This window comes from Lampetra planeri, chromosome 25 (genome assembly GCF_965212315.1).
Source record: "Lampetra planeri chromosome 25, kcLamPlan1.2.h2, whole genome shotgun sequence".
NCBI classification, from domain to species: domain Eukaryota; kingdom Metazoa; phylum Chordata; class Hyperoartia; order Petromyzontiformes; family Petromyzontidae; genus Lampetra; species Lampetra planeri.
In genome coordinates this window covers 11739072-11764514 of record NC_136131.1, presented here as the reverse complement: position 1 = coordinate 11764514, position 25443 = coordinate 11739072, and the positions used below count along the sequence as shown (strand labels likewise).

The 25443-nt window shown below is 41.5% G+C and overlaps 1 protein-coding gene across 3 annotated transcripts; it reads right to left on the bottom strand.

Moving 5' to 3' along the window:
* Positions 1–1228: 1228 nt before the first annotated feature.
* LOC144727467 (uncharacterized) lies at positions 1229–25120 on the bottom strand. Of its 3 annotated transcripts, none has more exons than XM_078606325.1 (16): positions 24926–25120; positions 23687–23730; positions 23141–23245; positions 22471–22582; positions 21208–21386; positions 19924–20196; positions 19630–19713; positions 19242–19427; positions 18584–18759; positions 17639–17691; positions 14114–14249; positions 13296–13356; positions 11775–13190; positions 11143–11368; positions 10104–10172; positions 1229–2744 (listed from the first exon to the last, which is right to left on the bottom strand). In XM_078606325.1, the coding sequence occupies exons 2-16, from the start codon at positions 23687–23689 to the stop codon at positions 2740–2742; spliced, it is 3084 nt and encodes a 1027-aa protein (XP_078462451.1). In that variant the 5' UTR covers positions 23690–23730; positions 24926–25120; the 3' UTR covers positions 1229–2739. The 3 variants fall into 3 exon arrangements, with proteins under 3 accessions (XP_078462451.1, XP_078462449.1, XP_078462450.1); XM_078606323.1 differs by lacking the exon at positions 1229–2744 and adding an exon at positions 8176–8452; XM_078606324.1 differs by lacking the exons at positions 1229–2744; positions 24926–25120 and adding exons at positions 8176–8452; positions 24170–24414.
* Positions 25121–25443: the final 323 nt, after the last annotated feature.

Here is a 25443-nt window from a genome sequence, read left to right as displayed (position 1 = left end):
TGTTTGGGACGTGACGTCATCACGTCGAGCTGTTCCTTGACAGCGTTTGCTCTGAGTGACGTCATCACGTCGAACCGTTCTTTGATTGCGTGTTGCTCAAGGGACGTGACGTCATCACGTCGAGCCGTTCCTTGACAGCTTTGCTCTGAGTGACGTCATCACGTGGAGTCACGCTGGCTGCTTTCCCGCGCTGTGGACCAGAGGCCACTTGTCAGCATCTCAAGAGGCAGCTCTGCCGTGACTACCACGTGACGCCGTGACTACCACGTGACTGCCACGTCACTGGTTGCACTGTTCTGCGAGAAATCCGAATTTGTGACTTTATGCCGACAGCACAATCGGGATAGAAAGTGGTGGGGTAGATAATACTTCGTATAAGAAGAACAAAAACCCACTCACGAGCAGTTAAAATTTCACAAAGCACGTGCCAAATATATCACCTTAACCCCCCCCCCTCCCAGAGCTAATCATTACCCACCAGGTGGGTAGCTAAGCAGCTCGTACAATAACCTACAATTTAGGACCATTTTATTTTAGTGCGAGTCACAAACCTGACGTTTTTATTTACTAAAGGAATGCACAGCCAGCTTTGTTTAAAAAAAATCTGATTTGTATATCAATCTTGATTTGAGTTGTATATCAAGTTGAATTCCAATCCAGTCAATTGCTATGCCGAGCAAATAGGCACAAACCAAGGCGTATGGTCTCAATGTGCTCTTACCTGCTTTCAAGGCAATCAATCACACAATGTGCAGGGAAAAACAAATTAAGCTGCACGGCCAAAGTGACCTTTCGACATTTCCTGGCAGCAAAGCAACATGGCATACACACCCATTTCACCTTCAATAAGGAACATCAGAACATAAATGAGCATTTGGCATTTGAGTGGAAACTAAGCACCACAAGAACTACCCATGAATGTGAAGGGATAATACTAAAAATGTCTGCATAGATTTCAGAATCCATTGCTGTGCTGCCATGTGTCTTGCCCACGTGACAGCACCTGGCATTCCCAACAGGTTCCCATCCAAGCACGAACCAGGCTCGGACCTGCTTAGCATCCAGGATCTGACAATATTGGAACACATCCAGGCAGGTTTTTCATTCTGGGTGATTGGACCTTAAGAGTGAATACGTCATCATTCAAGCTTTGCTACCCATCTTTGAACCAATTTCCAGAGTTTATGACACAGTAATGAGAAAAAACAATATTAGTGTAGAAACACGATTATGTTTTGGGGCTTTTATTTAAGCTTCATAAAAACAAGTTGTGAAAAACAATACAGTTCAACAGGCTACGTCCTCGCCTGTATAATGTAATGTACAGTCTTACTTTGGTACTCAAAAGTATGACACTAGATTTTTGCAGTCATTAGACCATGATAGGGGTATGCCACTCTTCCATTAATGGAAAACTCTTCCAAGTTTTTGTAAGCATATCTGACAATAATTCTCGCACAATTCATGTGTGCATTACTGAAGCGTGCAGTATAAACATAATTTCCCATTAGGTAAAGTTGATACATTTACATACCACATTCTGGAGATGCATATCTCTGTACTATAAACTAAAATGCAGTCATGTTATTACAATACTAAAATTCATTAATCCAACTCATACGAGGGAAATGAGTCACTTAATCACGATAATTGTTTACATAAAATGCGCATATCGTTCAGTGTAAAAATTCCCAACTGACAAAAATGCACTTTTGTGCAATTTTTTGTCATTAAATGACAAAAAGACTAAGAAAGTTTCACCCTCCAATAAAATTGTAAAACCGGCTCTATTAAACAAACGTAATACAATCAAATACTATGCATAGAACAGGTATTGATGAAACATTCTGTCCAGTAGAAAAATGTAAATGGGCAGGCCAAAATACCATTTTGTTGATATTAATGCAGACATGAACTAGTACCAGACTGCATAATCCTAGTGGCCACATTCATCAACTAGTCCATCGGCAAACAAGATTTAGTGAAACACCAAACGAGATAAGGGTGCTAGAATGCACTTCAAATTATATTATTACTAACACCCCAAGAATAAAAATTGGGGTCAGGGACCACCAATGGCCAACTATTCGGAAAATGTAAAACAATGAACATAACTTACAGCCTTGTGAATCCAATGCTGGATGAGAGGCCTTCCCATATCATATTGGTCATGGGGGGGGGGGGGGGGGGTGTTTAATGATTCAGCACAAATATCTGCTTATGTATCTTGAATTTCAATCAGAAGAGAGCCCGTTGAGATTTCCAAGTCTCTTTTAAAATGGGAGACCTGGATGACGTGATTATAGGTTAGATTGTTCCTCTATTTTAAATAACAGGATATCTGCTGAACTAGGATCTCCTTTTGCAAACAGACCCACGTAAAACACAGGACCACTTCAAACAAAGACAGCAGAAAAGAATGTGAAACTGACAGATGTATTTGTCCTCAGTCTAAATTTCATTATGTACAAAACATTTGCAGAGGAAACTATTGATTAGTAAACAATGTAATCTTGACCAATGTAGGCCCTGAAGACTGGAAGCTGGGCACCGAGGAATATCAGCAACGACAGACTGTTAGAGGAATATGGCTGCTAGGTTTACGCGTATTATAGCGTTACGTTCAAAAGCTACTATTGCTCACATCACAGTACTATAACGTGGCCTTGAACTGGAAGCAATCAATTCTTCTGGGTTGGTCTTCAGCTCCAAGCCTTTGGTCTGTCTCATTGATCCTGATTAGGCTGAGAAAAGGAAAGTGGGTTATTTTACAATTTCCCTACTTACCCATTCTTACAGTTACATTTTCCTACACCTTTATGTAAGTTATTTCACATCAGCGATCAGACGCAGTGCACAGGAAATGATATAAAAAAAAAGCATTGCACAAATTCCAAAAAAACTGTATCAGTTTTCGCAATGCGAGCAACACAACTGTAAAAGGATGCTTTGGCAAAAGCATAAATTAAATAACAGCAGTCTTTGAGAATGTGCATTTCAAAATGCACGGATAACCATGCTCACGACATGCATTAAATATTATTTTAGAATTATGCAATATATAGAGGGTATGCTAACAGTTTACATTTAGTTTAAATGGGGTGGATAAAACTTTACAAATGAGTCAAAATAAAATGAGAAATAATACAAATGACATTGTAAGATCAAGACAAACAATACTTCTAGAATCAAACTGAGAGCCCAGATCATAATTCAGCAAATCGTTAGGTGAGAGGGGGGATAATTATATGAATACATACTGCAAGATTTAACAATCGTGTGGTATGTGCAATGATTAGTTATTACATTTAAAATCAAATTCTTGAATTTATATATAAATAAACATCCTTTGAGTTAGTGTTATACAGCAGTTACATAAATAGATAAAAAAAAATAAAGCACATTACAGCACTCTCAAACAAGGCACTGATTTGCAGCCTTGATCTAAAATGTTTCAGATGTTACCAGATAAAACAAAACTTGCACAAAGAGACCACAAGGTTAAAGCAAAAAGGACGATGTAGTTTTGCAATGTGGAAAACCTATACTACTGTCAACAAAGTCTAACGGTGAGTACTCCATTAGCAACAAGGTTTATTGTAAACTATTCAGAGCTGCCAGGGTCAAGGTTAAGAGAATTTAAAACTATGCCGCACTCTTGGCTGATGAAATAGCCATTTGATGGGATATAACTCAAATATAGTAAATTAAAAGTTTAAACATGAATATAAATACAAATGCCTCTAGGCAGTGTTTACATCGTATTATTTTTATTTGAATGCGTGTTACCTTTATGCATTTTTTTATTGTCACGTAAACATTTGAAGTATAATTAAGGCTCAGCAATAAAAAATAAAATAACAAAAACATAAATCTAATTATATATAGCCATTTACCTAAAAACAACCAGGAGTGCAGACTTTCCAGAACAAGATGATGTTGTTGGATTCAGGTTTACACAGTTACTCGAAAACGATGATGAATATACAGCAGGTTGTGTCTCCTGCATCGGATCGGGCACCAGAGAGGGTTATGGTGACCCACAGGGCGACTCACGGAGCAGGTCGGGTTTGGGTCAATGCATCGCACGGCGCTCTAAGATGCGCTTCTGCGGCCGTCTGGAACGCTCTTCCTTTACTAGATTAGGAAGCCACTGGAGAGCGATGCACTTTTAAATTTAGATTGAAAACTCATTTCTTTAGAACTGCTTTTTGTGTTTATTGTCCTTCCCCCACACCTCTGATTAGTGGTTGGCTATGTACAGTGCGAAAGAAGTTCAACATGCGTGCAGTGCGGGCGGAACCACGGCGTGGCACACGTGCCCGAGCATGTGGTCGCATATGAGGGGACGATGGGCTGTGGGAATTTCGGAACTTGTACGCCACTCTTAGACAGTGTTAAGTCAGCTGAAACTTACCTACACAGCAATTTGATAAGAACAACTTTCATACAAAAATCATCTGGTTAGACTCATAGCTATATTAGATACACACACATATAAAGAAACATAAAAACACACAGAGAAACAGATATATAAACACACAAGATATGCACACATACAGACATGTAGATGGAGATACAGATACATAAATCCACAGACACAGTGATGTACACACACACATAGAAACGCATAGAAACACGTCATCCACTATGTACTATGATCAGAGTGAGTGACTGTCATATATGGTTAAATGTTTTCTAGAATACATATTTAGCACAGGCCTTTAAGGTTTAATGGAAGTTTTATAACATTGCAAGGATAATAATATTATCCTAACATATATGTAGATCATTGAGAAAATGTGTGAGTTGCGAGTCTAATGAAAGCTGGTTTGGTTGCGGGTTCGGGTTGGATCAGATAATTGCAGGTCGGATTGTGGGTCAAAAAGCGAGACCCGTGCAGAATTCTATAGCAGGTGCGTTTTTCAAACATTACAAACTTAATATAAAGCATCCTCAGGTTATCACTTGCAATTGTTAATTCCGTTAAAATTATATCATTGCATAATCTTTAACAGGAATGGTGTGAAAATAAAATTGAGGCCAACAGTCGTGTAGATACTTGGGAGAAAGGGGCAATGCATCTTGTAAACATCGAGCCAAAATAAAAAAAGGTGACTTGATAGTGATATTTCATTCCTTACTTTGTATTTGGACAAGGAAAGGCAGAGCAGCCACCACATTGTTTGACTGTTGTGAAACTAATGATTATAAATGACCTTGCTGTACCCATTGCAGCAATGCCTTTTGGGGGCTACAGTGTGAAACAAAAGAACAAATCGAAAAAGTTATAGGATTGCGGCAAGAGAAACCTGCATAGACCTGTGTAGGGAAATACAATATGCAAGACAAGATCCCACTCAAAGCCCTAACATACTTTATCGGTGAATGATTTTAGCGAGCACCGAAGAAAGCCAGCAGAGCGCAAGGGGTGGGGGGGGGGGCAAATTCATGCCAGGCCGCAATTGTCTGCCGAGTGACGATGTTGACACATCGCACCAGGGACTCAATTCAGGCCGAGTCAACCTAGGGGAGACCCAGGATCAGTTCAGATAATCGTCACTGGTGCCGGCCGTGGGTGGGAATCAAACTCGGGTTGCCGGGTTTGTAGTGCAGCGCGTTAACCGGCACCCTGGTGTGCTGCGCCCTAACCGCTGCACTACCGCTCCCCTACACAACTTGTACATATACAAAGATACACGCACAGCTTGCATAAATATGGTCACCTAATAAACACCCAGCACACATTCCCAGCGTAACGTTCCTAACCCCACAAAATGCCAAACTGTGAAAAATGCAGGATGCCACTGGGAGAACGGAGAAACATAAATTGGCACAAACTGTATAGTATAGAGCAGCACGGCACACTGGTGTGGTGCTCCTCTTAAATAGGACTATTGTTAGATATTGGGTGTTACCAAACCATAATGTCGCAATGCGTGTGTATGGTTAACGTATGACTATACTTAACAAACACTATGTGGATGCTTGAACTCTGTTAAATGGAACTGGATTTGTCTTTCTGTATATACAATTACCAAAACATATTATTGCCGCATATTTCTATCACCAATGAAATACATCTTAATGCCTATGACCTCTCTGAATTCTGCTAGGGATTAATCTGACCGTTAAGCTGTATTGAGCAAGTTCACTGCTTTAGGTAAATTGGTAGAAGACACAGGCGCAACAGGAAGCGTTAAGGGGGAATAAGCAAACGAAGCTCTTAACATCCTCATGGAAGAGAGGAATTCATTATGGCAATAATGGACAAGTCGGGGTGCTTTGTGTGAACATGCAGATCAGCATGCAGGTTGGAATTAACTCAAGCTCACAATCAAAAGCAGATGCTTCACATCAGAACAGAAAGCAAAAGAAGACAATAAATCAAACGATTAGGGTCAAAACGATTGTATTTCGGTGTCATGTAAAATCGGAAAACAGGGATAGACAACGGACGTACGATACATGCACAATTAGTTTGGTGCAAAAACGGGGAAAAACAAGTCCAGCATTGTGTTAGAAACAGCACTTGTGCCTCCATGCCAGACTGCTGTCTTCAACAATGTTACATGCCGTCAGGATTTGTGGAGGGAGAAAACAAATGTGATTCGCTCCAAGTGTCAACCTTTATAAATGTATTTGCAATTCAATGAAACTGAACTCGGCAGAGAAAAAGTGAATTTTGACGGTGTAAATAATCATATTGCTGGAACAAGTGGCAATTTTTAAGTCAGCAATCTGGCAAATGACACAACATCAGAACCACAACTCCACAAAACGTGAACATAGGCCCAACGATGACACACAAGTGAAATGACATGCTTCTAACTCGGAGTTGGAAACGAAATGCTTTGGTATTTAAAGCAGGCGAAGGGAAGCAGGAGGGAAGGGTACCACAAACTAAATAAAATCACTGTGCAACTTAATAAGTCGTGCCCCATTCACGATTACAATGATTAATTTCCGTTTTCATAAACGTCAGGATGATTCTGAAATATCGGAGTGTAAATACGCTTGCTGCGATTGCTAATTTGCATTTCTCTCTTGTAAATAAAACTTGCATGAGACTAAAAGAAAAAAAAATGCTTTCTAAAAAACACACACATTTACACAAGCGCAGCCATGCTCCTGTTTCAAGTGATCTGCTAAAAACACGAAAAACAATGGGCCCTTTTGACACGACAATTATTTCCAGCTCATCACTCCTGCTGACAGCTCATGATAACACACACTAGTCACGCTGGTAGCAAGGTTTTATGCGTAAAAATAATCATTTAAATTTAGAATACAATTGAACACACCGCGTTAATTAACGTTTAAGAAGCAATGAAACGTTATCTTCAAGCAGGACGTAATTATATTTAATGGGATGATAAGAGATTAAAAACAATCGTTGGCCCCAATGGAATGCTAATCATTTCCTTATTAATTAACATATTTCCATCATCAGCTGCTACAATTTTATTATTTACAAGTTATTAAACCTATAACCTCTAGAAATGCGTGTGAGATTTAACCACTTCCCCTTTGAAAGGGATGTGTTTAATCAAGAGGCAGATGGCAACTACGAAAATAACCAACGATAATATAAGAATTGCAGAATTGCATAATACTTCAAATCTATTCAGTATATTCCATATAAATGCATATTTTACGAATTCATAAGCACCAAGCCAAACCTTTGTTTAAGTAATCATTATTGAGGCAGCAAAAGTTAGTCAATGACCAAGATTTGTACATTTAGAGGTTCTTTTTTTTTCAATAATCCATTTGTAAAAATTATTTCAATCCAAATAAAATTATGATGCAAACGACTTTATAATAAAAATGTAAGATGTGTGCAACGTAATATTCTTGTATTTGGATTAAAATATCAAACTGTTCAGACTGCAACGTCCGTTCTTAAAGCAATAGGAGTCATTCTTAAATGGTCATGATAATATAAATAGATCAATCAATATAAAGTTATCTGCTTTATTTACTCGTTATGAGAAATCCAACCAGTTGATAAGAATGTTATACATCATAAACCTTGACCAAGATAGTTAATACTAATAAAAATAAATAATTTGCCACAATTGCATAAGTTGCTAGCATGGAAACTATTCAATACAGACTGATTGAGCGTTCTAGCACCCCTTTAGCATACATAGAAAAATAAGTTACATTAAATCCTTCCAATTGTTATTTTATTTGAAATTAAGAACATGGACTACCAACTCTCTGTAATATTATCAATTTTCCAATATTGTTTCAAGCAGACAGTATATTTCATTGAAAGTTACCTATCTAATGAGCATGAGCTTGACGAAAAGAAATGGTGCCCCCTTGTGAATATTACGCAGAGATCATCTTCACACGATAAGAAATTGAGTGGAGGCAGTAAAGTGGAGGACTCAGCCAAGCCAGGATTGCCTATTTGGTTGTATGATAGTCCTCCAGAAATTGCCTGCATTAACGATGTCACATCAAGAAACAAAGTTACTGTTTTAATAACTACGAAGCACAATTAATCCTCTATGTTGATGCATTAATAAATATAATGGTTGTCAATACAAATATATTCACATGACGACCAATCTTTGTATCCCAAGCCATCTACTCGTGTGCGTTTTCGATGATCATCAAGTAGAAATTAGATTATGTGCCAAACAATAATCATGGTTCACAAGGTGTTTGAGTTAGTTCGCGTAAATATAAATGTTTTGTTAAACCCACCACCACCCGACAGTCAATTAGTAAGGTTTGTAGCGTAAACAAAACATGCCACAACATGTTGTGGGTTTACTCTCCAACACACCGGTGTGCTGTACGAATTGCCATGTTTTGTTTACGCGTCAAACCTTACAAATTGGCTGTCGGGTAGTGACGGGTTTAACGACACATTTATTGATAATTGTTTTTTTACCCTTCTATCTGGCAACAAAACTGACACCTATTTTACAAGGAGTCATGTTTGCATAGACCACAATACCTGCAGTCATAATGCAAACAAAAAACATAACTCTGATAATGTGCACTGTCCTTGATGTTGATTGGTCCACACCCGAGACAGCTTTCCTTAGAGCCTAGTCTCACATGGGTTGGACCAGATGACGCCAGATAGAAGGGTAAAAAAACAATTATCATATTTTTACTGGCAAATGAGGCTCCAATGGTGTAAACGCATTTATTATTTACGCAATCTAACCCAAAAGCCTCTATAATGGTTAACATTGGTCACGAAAGCCTACATGTGTTTTGTTACCCAGAGCCCCCAACCCTGTTCAGGTTGGCACTGCTTGTAGTGTTTGATAAAACTTTTTTTACATTGTTCACTTCAGTGCTCATAGAAAACTCACACAAGGAGGTAAAGAAAGCTCCACAAGATTAGCAACTTTACCGGCACCTCTACGCGACTTGCTGCCCGACAAGTGGGTGCCTCAAATACAGGACCTCAGTGCATCTCAACATACTGACCACACGTTAAATAAATGCATTTTATTTAGCAGATAATCCATGTAAACTAAATAAATCTGAGCATAATAAACACAATGACAGTAGTTGTTTTTAAATGCATACAGAGTTACGTTGATAAAATATTGCTCCATCTTTGTCCTAGATGTATAAAAAGCCATGGAATGATGGCACACTGCACTATGAACCTGGTGACCGACTTCGACTCCTGGCCATGACTCACAACAGTGGTGAGTGATATCTGAACCGATACGGAGCTGTTAATTAAAAACAATTTATATTTTTATCGAAAAACAATAACTTTTTAGGACACGACGACAAAGCTAAACCCTAACTTTTTGGTAATTTGAGCTTCGAGTTATTGCCCACTCTAGAGGATATATTATCTGTCTGGCAGCTTGAAACCCAAGAGATTAAATTAAGCTACATTTTCCCATGTCACTTTCAACACACATAACTGTGAACAGATTGGGTATGGAATGAATGGTAATGTGCTCGTGTTTAGTTGGCATGCATCTCAAATGTGCATTATGTGCAGGAATACATTTACACATACAAATGCTGTTAAAAGGGGACCTATGTGATGATGTCAGAACAAAGTTTACTGAAGTAAACGGTCTGGAAGCCAGTAATGTTCACCACACCTGTCAGATTTTCATCCGTCGAGTCTCTTGTCTCAGCCTCGCTCGACATCTCAGCTCTCTTTACCGGGCCTACAGACAGCACTAATTAGGCACAGGCAATTCTACACAGCAATTATGTGAAAGACTTTTAATTACTTCATCTGGACAGATTATATGAACTAGGTAAGATTCCACCGAGACCAGCAGTTTCTTTTACAAGGGCAGACATTTAATTATGGTCGTTTTTAAATAATTATCTAAAAATGGAAAAAAAACCCGAAAAGTGTCAGACGCGAAACAATAATGTTATGCTCCATATAAATACATCGTAATTGGGCCAAAGACACAAATCATTATAATTCCATTTATACACTGCATTTAGATTTGTGTTTAGTTTGTTATCCTTCCCCCACAAATCTGATTAGTGCAGTTGACTATGTACAGTGTGAAAGAAGTTCAACATACATAGGTATAAATAGCATTAGAATCACACGATTAGCTACGTACAATGTGAAAGACGTTCAAAATGCATACGTACATTAACAAATACAAGTCACTCCACATATTTAAACATGTAAAGGACAGGTTAAGGATAGCTTTACTTAAAATCAAGATCTGTATTTTCTTCACAGCAACTAAACGTTAGTTTGTTATATATATCTTGGTGGTGCTATTAATACACATATCATGTGTCCACAAGAAATGTTCGATCACAATATAGTGCAATGGGTTTTTCTGCACTCTCCTCTGCAGACGTATCTCCGCAGCAGCAGTTTGTATGCATGCTGGACACCCATTCAAACACTGTCCAGGCTAAATCCCTTATTACATAGCTATCGAGATCGGATGAGGTCATGTGCATTCCAGGCAATATAGATCACAAGCACGTTCATGTGCTCGATCTGCCATTCACATTTATTGTAGCAACGGCCGGGGCTAACAGCAGTTTCTGTAGAACGTGTGACACATGAGCAAAGTTTATCATTGCCAACTTAAGCAGCATTGCTTTGCGATATACAATTACACATACCACCTTGAGTGGAGGATAAAGTGGACTTACCCAACGCCTCCACACTTGTCTCGACTGTCACGTCAAGCTCATCCCGTGCGGACAATTCGTTTTCTTCCCCGCCGACATCATTTGGTTTTTCCACCACCTCCAACTCCGCAGGGGCTTTTGCACTTTCCGTCATCGCAGAATGTGTTTGAGAAGACACCGCAACCTGAGACTCGGAGGCTCCATCTCTGGTTGTAACGGCAGTCATTTTCTCCCCAATTGTTTCTTCCTAAATTGGGACAAAAAGTATAAATAGAGGCACTGCAGGGATGTGGGAAGTATAGGATTTGACTTTGTTCCAAATGTCATGTAAAGAACCATTTTAAAACATGTATCCAAACATGCAAAAATTATGTCAAGTAATTTATTTATGTCGGTCATTGCTTCACGAAGTCAAAAAAAGGATAAAACAGAGCTAAAGTCACCCTCTGTCATGCATCACGTCCACTGTACTGGACCTGTGATGATATCTAACACTGGAATGAAATTACACAAAGCATTTTAAACACATTGTGAGGGTAATTGGGGGGAAGTTCCTTAAATTGGTAACATCACAATAATCCAAAACAATGTTTGGCTATAAATAATGTATGTACCAGAGGGTTAAATTTCAAGGTTTAGAGCGATTCACTTACTGCCACTGCAGGTGCACGTGCACCCTTATCAGCAGGTGCTGTGATAATGGGCTGTCCGTCATCAGCACTCGTTTCTTTATCTGGAGTTGAATTCTGGTCACCGTGTGGCGTGGTAGAAAAGGAAAGCTCAGTGGAGACTTCGGCTCCTGCTGTGTTCGTGCTCGACGTGGCGACAAAATCACTCTCTGACGGGGCAGCGGCACCACCCGGTGCTGCTCTTGCAGAAGCGGTCTCCGCAGCGATAACGTCACCATTCTCCACCTTTTCTAAAGGATCTGTTCTCGCACCATCACCGTTATTCAAGTCCTTTGTAGAGCCCTGCCCGATATCATCACTGGAAGTTTCCGCGCCGCTATCGCCCTGCGTCATTATGGCCGATTCCTGCTCACAGTCGACGTCAGCCGATGCCGTTGTCGCGGTGACATCACTCTGTTCGGGTGCGCGTTCGGTGTCATCAACTGGCAATGCCGAGCATTCAGGCTCATTGTCCTCACTCTGCGCAGCGGAGTGGTCTGACAAGGCGACATCACTTTGTGCCATCATCATGGGGGCTAAACTCGCGTCAACGCCTTCTACAGATGCATCCGAAAGTACTGCAGGCTCAACAACACTTGGCACAGTTGCATTACCAGGCTGAGCAGCAGTCTGCAGTGCCACTCTTTTCACACTTTGCTCCTCCAACACCTCATTCTGTAGAGAGTTTTGAAACTCTGTTCGTGCACTAGGGCTGGGGATGGCAGGATCGCTTTGTATCATAGCAGCAACACCTGGCGAGGAGGCATCCCTGCTGCCCTGGGCCAACACGACAAACGGTGAGCAGCGGCCATCATTCTGTGCCATCGCCCGGCCGGGTAGCGGCAGACCTCCCGTATGAGCGTCTTTGCCCCCCGGAGGCGTGCAACTTCCCTGCTCCGTGCCGGCTGCCACCCCTGCCGCGTCGGTCTGCTGCGCAGGCCGCGGTGGAGAGTCCGACTGTGGCGACGCCGCCTCCATGGCTTCACCCCAGTCGCCCACGGGCTGGTAGCCATCGCCAGGTGAAAATGGCGAGTACGGCGTCGGTGGCTTAGAGGCCGTGTTGGCAGAGTCGTCAGCCGGGCTCCGCTCGGCTCCTTCCAGCACAGGGTCGCGCTCTGGCAGAGTGAGCCTCGGCGCATTCCGGGTCCGCTTGGGACGCTGTTCGCACTGCTTTGCCTTTGCTTTGGGTGCGGGAGGCTTTCCCCTGACTGGCTCCTCTTTGGGCTGCGATGGATCCAAATTTACGGCAGCACGTTCCGGCGACTGAGACTCTTCAATCACCTCAACCTCTTCCTCTCCATCATCTTCATCCCCTTCGTCTGCATCTTCCCACTCGTCATCGTCATCATTTTGTCCCTCCGCCTGCTCAAGTCTGTCTGGGTCCGATGCTCTCACTTGTGCCTGAAAAGAAACCCAAGATAACGTTTCACAAAACACAAGCATGCCACCCTTTGTATTCGGTTTATTAATTTTGCCAAGTATATCTTTGAAAAATGATATACCCACTTGATCTACACCCCTTGATGGCTGTTCATCATTGCTTTCCTCCCATCGGTCATCATGCATGCTGGAAAAAAAACAAAATCAGAATTGTCAAAAAGTTTAACACACATCAAAACAACTGACAAAGCACTCGGATGTAAGCGTAATGCTTCTTTTTTTGCATGCATATTTTTGTGAAGAGACACACAGATTCCTTCCTTCCAGTTTCTAAATTACATTCTTAACGTTTGTGATATACATCCAAGTGGTCATTAACTCAACTGATAAGATCACAGAAAGCAAAGAATGGGAAAATGGCTGGAAATAAGAAAACTTCACATTAATTTCTCAAGGATGACCACAGCACACGCTATCATGCAAATATAGAATGATACATTATATTCCATTCATTAATAGAAAAGGACAATCATACATAATCAAGGCTCAGGTAACACATTCCAACATGCGTTTGTCCTTGGACGTAATTTTTAGGATAACAAAGCTGATGGGTTTCTGTCAGGGTAGAAAACATTTGCTGATGTGAAAATAGCCGTTTTAGTGTTGTTTTTCAGCTGCAAGCTGTGGGTGAACCTTTGCACACCTTCGCTAGTTTTCTACAGGATTAATCCCTAAGAGCAAAAAAAGCTTGAAAATATTTTTTTTTTAGTAATCGTGGGCACTCCATGTGTCAGGCCAGATGGACAGAGATAACGCATTTACCCTTTCAACCTTCTTTTGAAATCATAAAAAAAAAATCTGACATTTAACGTACACGTAAATATACATTATGCAGACTGAAAAACAGGAGGAGGAGGGAGGGGAGAAGAGGAGACTCGAGTCACCTGTAGTTCCTGGCCCGGCCCGTGAGACGCTCGCGGCCAGGGGAGCGGGTATCGCGAGTCCTCACTGGGGACGACGCGGCTGGTGCAGAAACAAAGTCGCCCAGGTTGCGATTTTTGGGCGGCCGTCGGTGGTCATCTGAAAACAAAATCCAGCAAGGGGCAGCGTGAGCAGGAACCGGAGCAAGGTCACTGGGAAACGCGCCACAGGAAGTCCTCTTAAGGCAGGAGCCTGAATTGAGAGAGCCGTCGAATCGTTTGCATTGTTTGTACTATTATAATTTAGAATTTGCCGCTATTATTGTTGGAATAAAAAACTAACGTTAATTTTAGGAATAAATTTTTTTTTGTTATTTTAATGCGCCAATGTCGTTGCGACAATTTGGCTCATAATGGTGTATTTAGAAGACATGACACAGTAGTCTTAATTGGCAAAAAGCAGTTTAAAATATATATCTGGTAAATTATTTATGAAAATTAAAAAAATGTGTTCAGTTGTCAAATTGATAAAATTAATACGTGAAAACATTAGTCCTATTAAACACAAAATGCAATCCTGTAACCGTATATGCACTATAACAACATCACACGGGCGATTCAGTGTCAAACAAAACAGTAAAAGACATGGGCATCCTCAAGTGCAGCATTGTCACAAATGATGAACAGATGCAAGAGGCGATAAAAATATTAAGCTTTAAAAAAAATTCATGAGGACACAAGACAGGAAGAATAACAGGCGCAACCGATATCCCTTTTGGTAAATGTTCACAAAACAAAAATGGAAACAAAATATAAATCATGCAACAGCATGGATGGGAATGATGAGTGCTGAACATTGCAGTGACGAGTGGTATTTACTGCAGCAGCGATGAGAGCTATTTATCGGAGCGATGAGGGCAACCCAAGCTGCGGTGAAAGCAAATACCTGGCGAGAAAATACATTTTCACAAAGAGTGTTTTTTTTCTACGAGTTTTTTTTTCTACAAGTGCCACATCGCACAGATTTTTCAAAACAAATTCTCAGCTTGGCAATGTACTGCAACACATTTTCAAAACTTAAGCCGATTGTAGTGCATACGTGTTTAAGCTGATTCACATTACTTTGTGAGCAGCGATAAATGCTAGCATTCCCTTCAAAACACTTGATTCAACTTTCAACTAAATTACAAGCAATGGGGAGCAACCTTTACATAAAACAGATGTTTTGAGAATAACTAATGCTTTAGATTTTTTTACAGAAACTTATTCAATGAATCTTCTTGGTTCTTTCGGTAAAGTCACGTAGAAGGGAAATAATAAAATAATAAAAATAAAACATAATACAATACAATTCTCACGACGTTTCGGCCACAATGCAAGCAGCCGTACTCAGGTGAAAAACAGGTCTGTCGGAAAGACAGCGTCTGAATGAGCACCACCAAGCTTGGCAGCGTATATTTAAGCTGGGTTGGAGGGGGAAGGGCGCCTTGACAAAGGATTTTGCATATCAAGAGGAATTTAGCATATTAATGGGAAATGCAGATATGGGATTAGTCACTACTTGTGGAATGCGTAGGAGGTGGGGGGGGGTTTCAAAGTCATATTATGCCCGTGCATTATGTAGGACTTTACCGAAAGAACCAAGAAGATGAATCCCTGCAGTCACGAAAGCTTTAAATCGAAATTTATTCAATGAAGTCATTTCAGGTTTAGCAAAATTACAAACAATTATTAACCTCCATTACTATTTCCCCCTAATTATATCCCAATTGGTATACTTGTTTCACAAGTCACAAGACAAAGAATCCATTTGGAATGCTAGCAGAGGCAGTAACAACCCTTCATGAGAACGGCCCATGGAATCAGATATCACAGAGCTATATCCAAGATCCCCAATCTCTGGCTCACAAAACGGAGGGCAGCAAATTCCTTTCTTGCTTTACCACCGAGAGTAAGATTTGTCACACGGCAGTAAAAATCTATATTTTTGTCACAGCTGAAATGTCGCCAAAATTCGTGCAGAACCAAAATTAATGTGGTGGTTTTTTTTTAGTGGAGGATTTTGGGGACCAAGCCCATCCAGTCAATAAAATGTGAGAACCACGTTTAATCACAGGCAGCTGCCTGGACTCAAACCCAGATTTTCAGCGGTGCCAGCTCAGCACTTTGAATTCTGAGCCACCATGCCACCTACACTTCAACCTAATTCTAAGGATTTTCATCCAACAGGCTATTACTTGAAAATAGGTTAACCACCCACCATTTGCACAAGATTCCTGAAAAAGGATGAGCGGGCTATAAAGTGCATTACATTGCAAGTCTGACTCGTGAACGTTATAGCTGAAAGATCTGCATTTCCAATGAAGATGAAAACAACATTTTGCTTTACACACTCATATGAACAGACCATGGGTTTGAAAATCCTTTCTCCACCCATTCTCCAGCCTGACCAGGTTTTACAAAATGTAAATTGAGAATAAGCGGTTTATTTAACAATGAACCACAACTAAATTGAATTATTAATAATATAAGTTTCAGGTTTTTTTTGCCGATTTCCCACATTTTCTAACTGCAGATAAAACTCTGCAATGTTTCAATACATCTCACGTCTTGTAAAAAAAAAATCACCGATCTTGACAGATCTTGGAAGCAAGCGGTGCTGGTCCTGGAAGGGCAACCATCATGAATAACAGGTGGTATAGGCTCCTGCAGGGCTACATTGTGGACACCAGAGAGATGTACAGCATCTGTACATCTATGCTTCCCACTTTCACCAATCTGTACTAACCAGTAGTGGATTCACAGAGGACTGTACATGTACACCTCCGATTAGCATGGGTGGCTACGTATGGTGCGAAAGTCAACAAACATGCACAGACATTTAATTATCTAATTATCCAGTTCCCAACCATGGTCAAGTCTGATAGTGACGGAGTATATGGTGGCACGTGCAACGTACCACGTCCAACTCAAGAGAAAGATTAAGACTTGAATCGATTTCAGTGGAAAAGATGCCTTGTGATGAAAACCAAGTTCGCACCGCTTAACACATTTAAAAATATATCCTGCCCTACGTATAATAGGTCGCTTTTTTCACGTGTTTATCATTGAAATTCAACGTTCCAGTCGTGGGTGACTCGATGTCAATTTAATTCGGGATTTCAAATTAACTTACATGAAAATACACAAATTATCCTTGCAGCTTGCATTCGCTACATCAAATGCTCGCTGATCGTACACTGCATCACCAAGCAAGGCCAGAGAACAAGGTGTGTTCGCTCTGGGTTTTCAAACCCCTGGAGCAGCCAGTTACATGAGCAGACAAAACAAGCAGTTCAGCGCTGACATGCATTGTACCACCCCACCCACCAGGCAGTTTGAACCGTACTCCAAAGAGCCTTTTTCGATTCCCTGGTAGATGAAAAGGTTTGCAGAGGTCAAGAGAGGGAAAACGAATTGAATAGTAACAGACGGGAGTGCAATATACAATGTCATCGTTTTTGAAAGAAAATATACAACTGTGTGGGAGTATGGCACGGTCTTATTTACCTCTGAAATTAGCGTCATTTCCATCTGGCACAGGCACCTGGTTTGCTTTGAACCTAAAAACACGTAAAAATGTAGAATTGTTAATTATACAGTACAACAATAGTAATTGCCAAATTGACTACAGCATCACAATATAACTGTGCACTGTGTGTATGTCCACAATTATACAGGAAGCAAACCATTACGTGAATTAATGTAAAAATGTTTCATAATTGTAATATCGTGGCAGAACACCAACATATATATTCAAGATAGTTAATTTAAGGGATAACAGTAAACATTTCCATTAAACATGTTGAACAAATGTGTGTTATCAGATGTTTGCACACTTGCATATATAAAAGCAGTTACTTTAAATGCACTCTTTATAAAAAATAATATGAATTAGCAAATTCAATTAAAATATACAGCATTGACTCCACCTTCAACAATGTACTTTCTATATTATTGTATCTGTTGACCTGCTTATAACAGTTACTTTTTTAAGGCCAAATGTAGAATAGATAGTTGATTCTAGCATCACAAACTATACAAATATACATAACTCGGGATATAAATATAACCAACTAAGAAAAACAAATACGAAACCTATACACAAGCCCACTGACAAAAAAGTCACCCACCATGGCTTTTTCAAAGTATCGAGTCCATCAACTGCTGGCTGGGCACGGGGGTTGTTTGACCATACTTCACCACGCTGGTACATGCTAGTGAAGGTGGCACCCAGAAGCAGTTTGGATAACACTTGCCGCTGTTAGCCACTGCCAGGAATTAAACGCCGGTTGCAGCGTTCAGAGTTCAAAGTGCTAACCGCTTTGCCACCGCTGGACAATCAATTCCAAGTAATCATGAAACGAAAAACATTAGCAAGTGTGGGAGGGAAGACATGTGTTGAGGAACAGGGAAAAGTCAGTCATTGGAGGGGAGCGTTCAATAGATTCGTACATTTCATCGGTCTTCTGCGCATCCCACTCCCGCCGCCACTCCCCCGACGCGTTCTTGTGTCGGTCAAGGCGTGCGCGGTCGATGGCCTCGCGCTCCTCCTTCCAGCGAGAGTACTCGGCTCGCTGCCTCCCCGTCATGGACAGCGACATGTCGCTGGCGCCCTGCTGCCATGTGCCCTGTGGTTGCGACAGCAAGTCAACTCTCAATTATCTGAAGTAATGAGTGGGAGGGGTGGCCCAAATAAAATAAAAAGCATAAATAAGGTCCATAAATACACATGTATTGTTCACCTACACAACACAGCTATTAAGCAGACTTTCAATCATCATTACTATGGCAGACCGCAGTGCAAGTTAAATGGCTGCAGTACCATTACATGTACTGCCATTGGTCAATCCACTTTCTGGATGAAAGCCTCCACCTGCATGCTATGTGGGTCACAGTGGTTATTTGACCATACCTCACCATGATGGTCAGTATATCTTGAAGGCAGGGAGCAAAGCCAAGCGAGCACAGAAGTACAGAATAAAAATGTATATTGCTGCACTACTCTTCGTGTGCAATGAATGGCAGTTTAGAACACTGTTTATGTTTTGGTAAACAGGAACAAAAGAGCTTTCCCAATGTAGCCATAAACTGTGTGTGACCAAGACCATACCTGCCTCTCCATGTCCCTACGCTTCTCCATGCCGGTCTTCACACGATCAAAATCAGCTCCCCCCCAATTCCGCTGGTGCCGTCGGCTGCCCTCCCGCCTCTCAGCCCCCTCCTGATCAGCGTAAGCGCCCGACCGCCTGACGTCATCGAGGAAGTGCCTCACTGGATTCTTATCCACTTTTCCATCCTGAAATCGGAATCAATTGCAAAGGATGTCCGATAGATATTAACATTATGGAATCCAGGTTGATTACATGATACGATTGTATGGACAATATACATGTTTGGAACAAAGTACATTCATCAATTTTACCATGACAACTGGTACATAATGACAAAGCAAAGGAAATTGTCTAATCATGATGTCAAGTCACATAAACACCTCTTACCCTTCGTCCTCTTTCATACTCGGCAATTTGTTCCATTTCTTCATTCATTTTCTCAATATTCTGTCTCCTTCTTTCTTCCCATTCCTGACAACAATGAAAAAAACATTGGCATCGATGTCCAACAAAATGTTTTATCTGCGATCAATCGTACTGTGTAACTGTGTGGCTGCCATAATATACATTTCCAGTTAAAACTTCTAAGGTAAAAAGGTTAAATTGCACATTTACAATACATGTAACACAACCGCAAAATTCACAACCTTGGTGAAGCAGGGTTTCAATTAAACATCTTACTTTGCTGGATCGGTCCACCTTCTCGCCGCGACCCATGCCATCTCGTTTCCCCCTTCCCCTGCCTCCCCTCTCGGAGCCCCCAACACCTCTGGGGGGCCCAACGATCCCTGCCCCAGGCCCTGCTGCTTGAGGGGACCCAGGCGTTGCTCCGGGTCCAGCCCCTGGCGGCGAAGGTCTGTCCGACGGCTGCCGTGAGGGCCCCTTTGAAGGCTGGAAGCGCTCCCGGTCCCTTCCTCTGCGGCGATCTATGACCACGCGCTCCTCTCGCGCCTCCTTGGCATCACCACACACGCACCATTCGTGGTTGTCGATTGTACAGCATGAGGCAGACCGTGTTTACAGAGTAATTTTTTTATGTTTTTCCAACTAAGGTTGAAAAACACTTATACATTAGCCCCATTTGACAATTAATTTGTGATGGGGTGGGGGCGTTATAAGTTATAACACTTGTAAACATGACGTTGTGTTGCTAATAGGGACTAACCTAGTTGAAAACCAGCCGATTTGATAAAAGGCCAAATGATCAAAGCAATGTTTCTCAAAAACTCCTATTCCTCGTGACTCTTCCATGGTGCAGCTTTTCTTCATTACCAACCATGAGGTTACATGCAATGTGTAGTGATTATAAATATTAAACCGAATGTTAAGCCAGGAAATGTGTATGGCGAGGGGTTACAAGAATTGGCGTTTTGAGAAACACTGGTCTAATGCATAGAGAAACGACTGGCAGATGCTTGCAAAGGTTTCAAAAAACTTAAGCAAAAAAAAATACATTCCAACTGCCCCACAATTAACGTCTGAAAACTATCCATTGTCTGCTTTATAAAAATGTTCCCATTTAAAATATGTTAAAGTTTTATTTCAGCTGGCAATATCAATTTTCTGACATAAAGCAAACCTTAAGTGTGTTTTCTTCCAAAAAGTGAACTTACTAAACTGTTAGTAATCTCCATATATATGAAGAGATCCTCACACACAAATATCAGCTCACAAAATATTTGTAGCATCAGTGGATATCACCATCATAAAGTCACTTTTGATCGAAGATGTATGCAAGCCACTTGTAAAACTCATTATCCATTCATGTAGTGTGTCACTACATTTCGAAAAGTGCCATTCAAAGGCCTCACGGGATTCAAGGTAAATTAATGTATAATGTATTCATCCATGTGTTATATATAAAGAAGACAGCAAGTCAGCCTGTGTTTTGAGCAGCATGTCAGCAGCTAGTAGCTCTCTGATGAAGTAATCCTTCAAGTAAAAAAACATTGCAAAGTTCCTCACCACAGAGGGTCCTCCTCCTCCACCTCCTCCTCCTCCTGACTTGCGGATGGTTACAGTCAACCCATCCGAATCCACCTGTCGCCCACCTGGGTCGTGTCGTGGGTGTTCTCTGTCATCAAAATCTGGCTTTCCGCGATCTCGGTTTCTGCCGCCACCGAACCCTCTGTGGCCTGCCCCATCTAACACGCACACGCAAAAACCATTACTCATCGATATCGTGATTAGTCTTTATAAATCCACTGCTCGACAAAAGCCTACCCCCTCCAAAGCCATCACCATCTCTCATGGTCTGATGATGTAACAACAGATATTACCACAGGGATAAGATACAGTAAGGTACATAAATTATGGAATGAGGTAACGCTAGCAGCTTGCAACTTAAAATCAGAGGAAGATGCATTATACCATACAGCTCATATCCGGCTGAAATAAAATGCTCCAATGTAACTTTGCGTAAAGGGTAAATCCTATACCTTACCGAAAAAAGCTAACCATCAGCTACTGATATTCATTGATGATGAATTTGTACGGCCAATGAAAGGCAACTATTAGAGATTTAATCTAAGTGATTTAGGCATTAATTTGCTTCGTCTTGAGAAAAAATAACTATGAGATACCAGCAAGAGAATAATGATATACGTCTATCTGGGAGATTGGGAGGTGATATGTTTGAATAATGATAAACAGTGGTGTAAATGGTGCCAATACTCAGTCGCTGTAAATAAAAGTGTGGTTTTAAATCCATACTTCTAAAAATACACACACCAATAAACATTTAACTTTTCTATTCATGTTACCAAATGATTTACATTGGTTTGCATTACCCACAATTGCCACAGCATAAGCAAAATATTCTTGAAAATATTTAACAGAATACCAAAAATGAAAGTTCATAGAGTACACAAGTCTTATTTACAACAGTGTTTCATTCCCATTCGCACCGTACATGCAGTGTACAAGCACCGTACATGCAGTGTACAAGCACCGTACTTGCAGTGTACAAGCACCGAGATGGTTATCTCCCCCCCCCCACTAATTGGCTCCTCCCTGCCCAGCACCCTATATAAAAACCACGTGTCTTGAATAGCTTTCTTCACACGCTACAGTAATTTTACTGGAGCAGTTACACCTGATGACGGAGGCTTGTGTTGCTTCCGAAACGTCGTGATTTAATTTAGTTCTTTTCATTTATTATTATTTTATTCTTCTTCTTTTTTTACCTAGACAAGCTCCTCAGTGCTTTCATACAACCAACCAACATACCTCCTCCACTAGGTGGACTGTTGGGGATGTGAGGCCCAGATGGTGACTTCGGGGCCTTCAGATTAATCGCCATGCCTTCTGCCTCAGCACGTTGCTTATCTTGCTTAATTTCCTACAGAAACAGCACCATTCCCCAATCCAATACAACTTTTTTTTTTATGCGCACCACGAGATACACTGCCGCTGATATCAGTAATTCATCGGCTTCCAATCAATAGTTGGATTCACGACCGGCTAAAGTAATTAAATTACGCAATGAAATCTGCAATGTTGTGCGGTTTAGCAGAATACTGTAATGTATAGATGAGGGCAAGAATAGATTATATTGCATGGTTAACGCCAGCTGTAAATTTGAGGCATATATCTTGCCAATAAGATGTGATCACTTACTTTTATAAAGCATTTATAATAATAAATCAGCTGCTACATGAACGTATTTCGTAAAAAAAACCTGCACAGCATCTTAAGCAACTTTTCCACTTTAACTTTTTTTGTGACATTGGCCACAATTAAGAGGCAAGATGCCACAAAAGCACAGACACTCATTGCAAAAAGAGTCAGTAATGGTTGTGAATTTGTACGATATCTGGCTCAGTGGTTACCGGAACTCTGCATGCACAATGCATACAGATTTCACCACTTGCAAAGCAAGAATAGCACTCGCACCAACCTCATATCGCTTCATGATGGCTTCGTTCTTTTTGCGAATTGCTTCCATCCGTTTTTCCAGCTCTGCATCCTTGTCCTTCACCTTTGTCGCATCCGGAGTTGAAGCCTGCACCACAGGAAGCCAAAAACAAAAAACAACCGTGATGTATTTATAAGTTCTACACGGTGGTAATTTGATCTCGAACCTTATGTATTTTAATTAATGCGATTATGAAAGGAGGAAGCCCATCATGTGATGAAAATGTATAAGCAAAGCACTCTGTTATAGTGGCAAGCGAATATTACACTTTCTACTACTGTAAACCAGAATTACATCTAAAAAGAAAAGTGTTTACTGTCCTGTTTTTAAGCTTAGCAAACAATATTCCATTGTGTGTATATATAACACCGTCGCTATGCTGGCAAGCAGCCAATATCTCTAAAATAATAAAGGTGCCAAGTATTTCAGAAAAACATTAATATTTTTCGAAAGTATCATTTAACTCATGACTACCATAAACGCCGATGGAAAACATAGGTTATCACATTAAAAACATCGTAAACTTACCATGTTTGAGTCTGTTGTTGCTTGACCCGAGTCCAGTTAAAAAGCTAAAATAAACAAATGAGACACATGCATCTTATATGGCTTTCCAATACAAAGCGACATTTATAATATACTACAATTATTAAACAATGTTAAACGGTAAGATGAGTTGTCTAAAATACATGTTGATACTATAGATGCCATGATAAAGTAAAGGTTAACGACGCATTTCATGTACTATACTATCAAATGCAACAGTGTTTAATCAGAAGCGCCACCCTAGAATTAGAACTTGATGCTACATGCATGTTGCTCCCGTGCTCATGAAATGAAACACGTTATCACGTTAAGGGTGAAACAAAATAGACCCACCAATTAAGTAGCGCACAGACAAATCCAACACCAAATCACCTGGGCCATACACCATATTTCGCCATGTTTTAAACTAAGCCAGGTTAAGTATGGATAACCATAAACATAACCCTAACTCTATCCATAACTGACCTTTGGGGTTACAATGCTTGCAGAAGACACATTGCAGCAAACTCCAATGTACGTGTGGCCAAGTAACCCCCACGACGACTCGCCATGCGTGTGGAGGCCCTCATCCTGCAGTGGGTTGACTGAATGTGCTGTACGTGTAGAAGATAAACTCAACCCACGACTTAAATAGACACGAGAGCTCGCTGGCCTCAACACATGGCTACAATATCCAACACTGGAACTTCAGCAATAGACTTAGGAGTTTGAGGCATTCTGTTGTGCGTGGGTAACAGGCATGCCCTGTGCTCTGTACACACTGGACATCCCATCAGTCACCAGCTTAGAGCGAACATTGCAGACCTCTGGCTCCACTAACTCGCACTGACCAGCGTGGTGAAGTATGGTCAAAACAACCCTCATGATCCGCACGGCAACGTGCTAAAGTAGAACTTAACTCGCTCAATAACACAAAGCAGGGGCTCTTCCCCCCACGGCGTGGCCACAATGTCCAACACACGACCCCGCCAGCAGCACGGGGAGAGACGCCATTGTGCGTGGTGGCCGTGAGGCCGGGGACACGAGAGGGCCACGTGGGGCCAGGGATTGAGGGCATCCACGATGACTCCCACCCTCACCACCACCACCCACCACCCTTCTACCCAGCCAGGCACGGCCCCGCGCCTGCCTGTGGGTGTTGGTGGTGGTTGGGGCCTCTTCTCCTCTGTCCGCCTGTCACCCTCGAGTGGACCCGGCGCAGCCGCGCGACAGGCAACGTACCGCGAGACGGTGTCGGGTGTGAAGAGGCGCGCGTTATGAAAGTACGAGACGAGGCTTCATTGGCGACTGGGGGAGGGCTACGCTTGAGGGAGACGACGCGGACAGCTTCCAGCCCTGCTGGCGACGAAAGTGGAGGCGCGCGAACGCGGCGCTAGCGCCCCCAACGCCGCCGCCGTCAACAACGACGGCGTTGACGTCATCACGTTAGAGAATCGTTGACGTCATCACGTTAGAGAATCGTTGACGTCATCACGTTGGACAATCGATTCAGAATTTAAGGGTGTATCGATTCGTACGCTCCGGATAAGTGTGATTCAAGAGAATCGATTATGTTTGCGGAACTCCGATATAAATAGATTGTGTGTCCGCGGACTTGTACGTGATGAATCGAATATTGAGAAATATTGCAACTCACCGGATCGATTATTTCAGAAGCACGTGTGCCTCGTATACAGGAAACCGCATGTGCAACCCCCCATCCCCACTCTGTCAATCCACTGCTGGATGAGAGCCCCCAC

Coding starts and splice junctions, on each gene's coding strand:
- LOC144727467 (XM_078606323.1), bottom strand. Junction 18,760..19,241: donor GTAGGGACATGGAGAGGCAG/GTATGGTCTTGG, acceptor TCGCAACCACAG/GGCACATGGCAGCAGGGCGC. Junction 14,250..17,638: donor AAATGACGCTAATTTCAGAG/GTAAATAAGACC, acceptor TTTTGTTTTCAG/ATGACCACCGACGGCCGCCC.